This window comes from Solanum pennellii, chromosome 2 (genome assembly GCF_001406875.1).
Source record: "Solanum pennellii chromosome 2, SPENNV200".
Taxonomy (NCBI): Eukaryota; Viridiplantae; Streptophyta; class Magnoliopsida; order Solanales; family Solanaceae; genus Solanum; species Solanum pennellii.
Window position 1 is genome coordinate 46,716,238 of NC_028638.1, and position 7,864 is coordinate 46,724,101.

At 28.3% G+C, this 7,864-nt stretch overlaps 1 protein-coding gene across 1 annotated transcript; it reads right to left on the minus strand.

Moving 5' to 3' along the window:
* Positions 1 to 2,388, minus strand: LOC107008670 (CBS domain-containing protein CBSX5-like). Its single transcript, XM_015207803.2, has 2 exons — positions 1,788 to 2,388; positions 1 to 1,029 (listed from the first exon to the last, which is right to left on the minus strand). Exons 1-2 carry the CDS (start codon positions 2,138 to 2,140, stop codon positions 168 to 170), a joined length of 1,215 nt encoding a protein of 404 aa, XP_015063289.1. The 5' UTR covers positions 2,141 to 2,388; the 3' UTR covers positions 1 to 167.
* Positions 2,389 to 7,864: the final 5,476 nt, after the last annotated feature.

The following is a 7,864-nucleotide window of genomic DNA, read 5'->3' on the forward strand; positions in this document are numbered from 1 at the left end:
TTTTTTCCAAGCATCACCAAGAAGTTTCAGTTCTTCAGTTCATTTAAGCAAAATTTATGCAAACATAGTCCCATTTTTCAAAAAAAATAAAAATAAAAATAAAACTCAATAAATATGATGACATTTAAGAAAAAATTAACTCAACATATATGGCATTTAATTGTGTATTATTGCTTTGATGTATTCTCCCTTTCTGGTTGATGCCTCGCATTAGCGATACTCCTGAAAACTTCCAGAATTCCTTTAAATGTTACAACTCCGATCAAATTATGATCTTCATCCATCACCCAAATGGAATTAGCGCGATGTGCTAGAGCTTGGATCATCACAGCCACCAATGAACTCCATGGATAACAAGTAATCGCCTCGGATCTTCTTGCTGAAGAATATCGTCCTAGCACAGTAACTTTGCTTGAGCCTGATTCATCATCTGATGAACAGCTTGAAGCAGAAGATGATGATGAAGACAGTGAAAACTCTTCATCTATTAGTTCAACCATTGCCCCAAGTTTCTTTTCTTGTAACCTCATCTTGACCAACTCGATCAAGTCCTCTGGAGGACCACCGTAGTCGATGTAAGTCATGAGATCACCAGCTGAAAGTGTCGCGATTGCTGCTGCAACGGTCTCATCACAGTAGGCTAGAGTGAAGGGAGAGATTTCACCAATCAATCGGTTGTCTTCATCAACAACTGCAACTGAGCTCTGCTCAATATACGCCCGAATTATGGCATCCAAAGAAGAAATTGCAGGATCATGATAACTAACAGTCATCATATCGTGATTTATGATGTTGAGTGATTCAATTGAAAAAGTAGGCATAGGAGAGAAGACTCCAATGGAGTTCAGAAGGAACCGGACAATGTCTTCCTGCGTTAGCCAACAGTATTCAACTCCGTTATGATTTGTGGGAGTCAAAAATGACGCTTTACTCAAAAGCTTTTTCCTCGAAGGGGTGCTCTTATAATTTTGAATTGGTATAACCAGATTCTGAGCGCCTTCAAGAATGTAATCTATCGCTTCCAACAAGCTGAACAACCAAAGATAACACACATGAGAAGCCTGCCAATAATCAATCTTCAAATAGATCATATGAAGAATGCTTTAAAATTAACACCCAATATTATTCAAATCACATTAATACATCTCACTTTCATCTCATCTACAATAATCAATCTTCAAATAGATCATATGAAGAATGCTTTAAAATTAAAGCCCAATATTATTCAAATCACATTAATACATCTCACTTTGATCTCATCTATCACAACTAGTTGTGTTCACCATTTTGAATCCCATCAATGATCTTACTAGTTTCAGGGATCTCTGACTTTAATCTTAAACCAATTGAGGGTAGCCAAATACGAACATCATCACGAACAAAATTAACCATGACATACATGTGCCAAAGGTTGTGGCACATAAACAACAAAGCTTAATCAAGAAAGGCCAAAAAGCGAGCATTAAAATTTGATGCTGAAAAAGTAGATCTATGATTAAAATCAAATCAAATCAGAATTATACAAAGTTAACTGATGAAAAAAGGATTTTGAGGGCTATAAGGGTTTCTTTTTTTCTTTTCAGCAAATCCTTTAGCAGTATTCCTACACAGTATCTCAAAATACCAATTCATTCTAAAAACTAATTGTTCAAAAAAAAAAATTAAAACAGAAACAGAATAGAAATCAAGCCTTTAACCTTTGAAGAAAATGTAATTGCAAAAGGAACAACACCAATATAATTTCTAATTTTATAAAAAAATGCGAAAAAATTCTTCATAATAATTACCTAGAATTTGGATCTAAATGTCTGACAATGGAATTCCCTTTAGGCAAAATCTGTTCCACAGGAGTTTGAAGAGCCTTAGAAGGATCAGCCAAATTCTCTTCCGTACAGAGGAAGCAAATCACATCGACCATACAGATCTTCCCAATACAGCGGCAAACAGAATCTCCTCCGCCTCCTTCTTCTTCTGCAACCTTCCTGCTATGGTCACAGCTCCAAACGCTTACATGAGTCTCTCCGGATTTTTTCAACAATGTCAACGCCTCCGATACAGTAGCTTCAGCTGGAATAGGCTTTAACGCCGGCTTACCAAGACACAGGTCAGATACCTCCCGATTCAAAAAACTTACTGCCATGCAAATGCGAATATTCAACAGAAAGAATACCGATATAAAATAGAGAAAGAAAAAATACCGATATAAAATAGAGAAAGAGATCGGCCGGAAAATTCTTTTACAGGAAAATAGAACGGAAGACCTAGTCGGTGGTGATAGGTTAGATATGTGAATTCTAAGCTGAATATGAGGAAAAAATTGATGTATTTATAGGTGGTGACATTCCATTCATTTATTATTTTTTTCAAAAAAATAAATAAGATACTATCTCCTAAATTTGTTTTGATATACTTTCCGCTTTGTTCACAAATACTGAATTTTTCACTTTTGAGCAACTCTTTTCAATTTTTCAATTAAAATTATAAAAATTAATGAGTATTTAAGAATACATAATTTTACTAAGAGAGATTAAATAAATTAAAACTAATTAAATAACTTGTTGCTTTTAGCATGTAGTTTGGTTTGGTACAACTTGCTGTAACCTTTTTCTTCTAAAAAACAATACAAAAAATTAATTTTTTTATTAAAAAACAGCGTTTGAAGTTCATATTACATGATATATAGCGCCACATTAAATATATAATTTGAGTCTCATAATTTAATTAAATTAAATTAATTAAAATAAGTAAAATATTTTTTATAGACGGAAATTGTCCCTTTTTAGAACCTCAATTTGAATCAATCAGCAACTTATACAATATCAATTATTTATTTTATTTATTTAACAATTTTATCTCAAAATCGATCTAAATAATAATTAGCAATAATCAAAACTCATCGAATTTTGAACTCTCATGACTTGATATTTTATACATTTTATTCTCATTTATAAGTTTCTCGTTTGATAAATATATAAATTTATTCATAAAAGTCATTTACAAATTGTCACCTAATCGTCGGGGTAGATATACTTTGTATAGCAAAAAGATAGTGTGGGCCCTGGGAATCTAAAGTGATTAATGGTTTTGATTAAGATGTTTAACTATTTTCCTGGGCAAACTGAAATCACATTAATTAAGTTAGATCTTAATTTTAGCATATTTTAGCATAACGTAAGATGCCTGTATATAGCTAATCTAAAAAGTATGAACCGAAAATAGGTAAAAACAGCAATTAAAGGATAGAAACTGAAAACATAGTTTTAAAATTAATTGCAGATATTTATTGTCTCAAACTACCAGTGCAATTAAAAAAAAAATTAAATCTGTATTAATGGTAGGTAAGAGTGGTGGCTCGTAAAGGTAATTAGGAGTAATTAGGTAATAGGCATAGTAATTTTAGGATATAATATACGATTATTTTATCCAAGTTCGGTCAGAAGGAATTTGAAGAAATTTATTTGAAATTTCACGTCTAAATAAGAGAAATCAAGGATTGTATTAATTGTATTTATAAAAATAATCGTAAGTTAATTATACTTAGAATTCTATTACAATAATAATAATAATAATAATAATGCAATTATAAATAATCTAAATCCTAGTTGTACTATAACAATGTAAACCCGTCGGTCACCTTCATTGGACCTGTTCCAATCATCAACTTCCTTCGACACTTGTTGCAGACACGTCAGTCAGCTGCGTTGGGCATGTTCCTTTGACCTGTTCCAATCGTCAGCTTCCTTCTTCTTCAACAGTATTAGGTGATTTTCATTCCACCATTTCTTTCATAGTGATGGATAAATGGGTGGAATAACTAATCTTGAGATATCAACATGTTGTAGTGTTGGGATTACTTCATTCTTAATCAGAGATTTCGGATTTGAGTCATGACATGTATGGAGAAATCTTATATGGAGCGATATTGCTGAATTGACCTGCGATGTGAGATACGAATTTTATCGGGGTTCCAATACAGACTTTGAAGTTTGGACTAGTGAAAAAACAAAAACAAAACTTATGCAGAGATAACTTATCTCGAAATAATTAGTATAAAAATAACTTATTTTCAAACAAACGACACCTTAGAATTTTTCGACAGTTAAATAGAATTACGCCACAAATTTATGATATTGTTAAGTTAAAGATATGATAAGTTATTCGACGTTATTAATTAAATACTAAGTTAAGTTTAGTTAACTGGAAGTTTATAATGCTGGTATAAGATGAAAATTAATTAATTCAAACATATTCAGATAGGAATGATTTATTATATTTGTAATACTAACAAAAAAAAAAATTTGGAAATGACTTTCGTGTACTCATTAAAAAAAAAGGAAATAGCGTACTCATGAAATAAGAAAAGAAAGAAGCAAAGATTAGCTTTAATTTGTATCCGCAATTTCGCACCAGATAACTCGTTCAATTTCATAATCTTTTACGTTTAAATTTGTTTGCATGATGCAAATTTTTAAGAAGTTTCTTTTTAATTATATAATTTTTAACTTTAAAATATAGAAATGAAAAAGTAAAATAAGATAAATAAATTGAAATAATTGAATGATTGTGATGTATAATGTGGTAATGATTATGAGAGTTAAAAGAATATGAAAAATCGATCAAAAGGATTGAACATAGCCGAATCGAATTGATTTGTGTCAATTTTTCAATAAAATTGCATACTTTTTTTAAGTGTATAACCGTCTCGAAAAATTGAAATGGTCTTTTTAATTTATTAAAAAAAATTCACGTGTACGTAAATATATTTCTACTATTAACAATATGTCAAATATAAGTTTAATTTAGGTTCTAGGCCATTATTGACGGAATGACTTTAGATCTTTGCTCTTTAATTAACATTTAATTAATTAATTTTAAAATTAAAAAAAATATTATAATAAATGCTCTATCAAACAATACAACAACAATATTTTACTTTCTTGACTTCTTCCCGAAGAATTGAAGTACTTCCCTATGAATATTGTATATTTGCGAAAGAAATATTTTAATAATTATATATTTTAAAAGGATATTCTTATGTAAAAATAATAAAATGAACCAAACTGTCTCGATATAAAAAAGAAATCAGTATAACTAAAATAATTTTAATTATATATTATAAAATATCTTATAAAAAAATAAAAATAATATATTATTTTTTAAAAAATAACCGAACGAATCGTTACATTAACAACCCGTGATGATATATGTAAAGGCTTTGCAGATATTTGTAACAAAGGCCATGTGCATCTACCAAACAGAAACAAAATAAAGTCATTAAATAATTAGTCATATATGTGCTGTAATTATTATTATTATTATTATTATTATTATTGTTGTCGTCGTCAAAATGATGATACGGTCAAGTACTAAAAATGTCATCAAGTTGTATTTAAACTATAAAGTTCCTCTCCCACACGTCCTTATAATAACATACAAAATATACTAATCAGAAGAACTCTCTGGATCCCCAATAATGCATTTTAGAAAAGATAAAAGGCAAATTTATACAAAATTTTCAAACTTTGATGACTATCTCGTAAATTTAGAACAAAAGATTTTATAATTCAATTATTTATATATATTTATATTTTAACACAATCACTGAAATAAAGTTAATAGATATTTCAATTTCAACTAACAATAAAGTATTAACGATTATTAACAGTAATAAAGTTGCTCCTTTTTATTGAACTTTTCTATTATACAAATGAATTTTGTTTTTGCTAATCCACATTAATACAACTTTTTGTTCAACTTGGCAAATGAAATTCAACGAGGCATTTAATTTTAGAATAATATAACTAAACAATAAACATCATAGACAGGAAGAATGCATCAAAGTTTTGAAAATTCTTCTATGTGCCAAAAATTACAACTTTAATATGCTTTCATTGAACTGTGAATTTTGTAATATTTAAAATGATATCATTTGGTTAAATTATTTTTAATTATTAAAAGAAATAACGTTAAATTTATGACTCCACCATAATTGCGTAACAACTATCGATGAGACAAAATCTTTGTCTATATTCTTTTGTCGTAGCTAAGAAGAGAGAATTAAATGGAGATATTGATAGGAGACTAGTGCACTTTTATAATCTTCCAAATGTGTGGAGCAAAAAAAATTATGAAGAAGTAACAATTTCCATTGAGTAGGAACTTTGTACATTTAATTCCATAGGGTATAATAAAATTTTAGTATCACGAATTTGACGCGAGGTATGAAATATAATAATTTTATTATAAAATATATAATTATTTTATTTTATAATTAAAGATATTAAATAATTTTAAAATTATTTATCATGTTATTTATATCAGAATGATAAAATACTTATTTTATATATATAATAAATAATTTATCTCAAAATAATAACTTATTTTCAATTAAACGATCCGTTTAAATCTTAGATCATATTTCTAGTGGATAAAGATAATACTCTAATTTGTGGAATCATCTCAAGAACAAGACAAAATTGATTTAATTAATTATTACGACTTTAGAATAGAACTAAAGAATATTTTAGAATATGCTGCACATCTATATATGATATTTAGTCTTAAAAGCTGCTGAACTTTAGGCTAAGTGCCTATATGACAAAATACATATATTAAAAAACAAATGAGAATGTTTTTTTTATAAAAAAATCTTAAATAAGTACTTTTGAAATAAAATCGTTTGTGTTTGGTTTATTTTTTGTTAAAATAACTTTTGAGTGTTACATTAAAAGAAGTATAAAATTAGAATCTTGTCGAGTACAAATTATTATTTTTTCAAAAAATATTTTTAAGAATAAGCATATTTTAAAAATTGGACTAACTAGACGAATTCTTGAAATCGATCTGATATTCTTTTTATTTATTATTTTGTTAATTTCCCAAACATATCTAATTATAGAAACAAAAGGAGAGTGTGACCCCAATATTACTTGTTTAAACAAAAAAATTGTATTTTTAATTTTTTGGGAATTATAGGGAAAAAAAATCATTTATTGCAGTGTCCATTTTTTCTTTTCTTTCTTGTGGTTTTAAAAATCTTCTTGTGGTTTTGTCGTACATGTCAACATTGATATAATAAATTAAAATAAATATAAAGGAGCTAAAAATGTAGAAACACGCAAATTCTTCTATACACATTAGATCTCACCTAATCAATCACAAAACAATTTTTCCCCAAAATTTCACGTTATCACTAATTTAGAGTAGCATTTTTATAAGTAATTTATTGGAAGAAAAAAAAAGAAAATCAAGTTATATATTTACACGTGTTTTATTTAAGTCGAGGATCTATCAGAATAATTTCTTTATTTTCACAAAGCTTTACTTGAGCCGAGGGTTCAATGTTTTAGAAGACATTGTTGAACTCGGCCCGAGGCGGGGTTCTAACAGAATGCATTTGAGATTCAAGTGTGTAGCTTAGTTTTGTAAGACTTACTCTCTCCGTCCCGTATTGTTTGTCATGTTACGCTTTTTGAAAGTCAATTTAACTAATTTTCAAAGTTAAATTAGATCATATTAATTCGATATTTTAAATAAAAAAATTAAATATTCTAAAACTATATGAAAAGTACTATAAATTGCAATTTTTGCATATTAATATGATGAAAAAATACATTATAAAATGTTATCAAAGTTTTTATAGTTTGACTCTAAAAATAGAACCATGACAAACAATACCGGACGGGAAGAGTACGCCTTAATCGCCTGACTGTACGTCTTAAGCATGTTTGATGCCCAACACTCAGGCTCGTCTAACAGATTTTACACAAGTTATGTGTTAAATTTTTAAGCTAATATGGTTAAACCTCATATGAACAATCTTTAATATATTTTTTTAATCTATAGAAATAAGAAGATTTAGAGA

Excerpts from the sequence above, each read along its gene's own strand:
- LOC107008670 (XM_015207803.2), bottom strand. The coding sequence starts at position 2,140 with ATGGCAGTAAGTTTTTTGAATCGGGAGGTATCTGACCTGTGTCTTGGT. Across the intron at positions 1,030-1,787 it reads CATTTAGATCCAAATTCTAG|CTTGTTGGAAGCGATAGATT; the intron begins GTAATTATTATG and ends TTGGTTGTTCAG.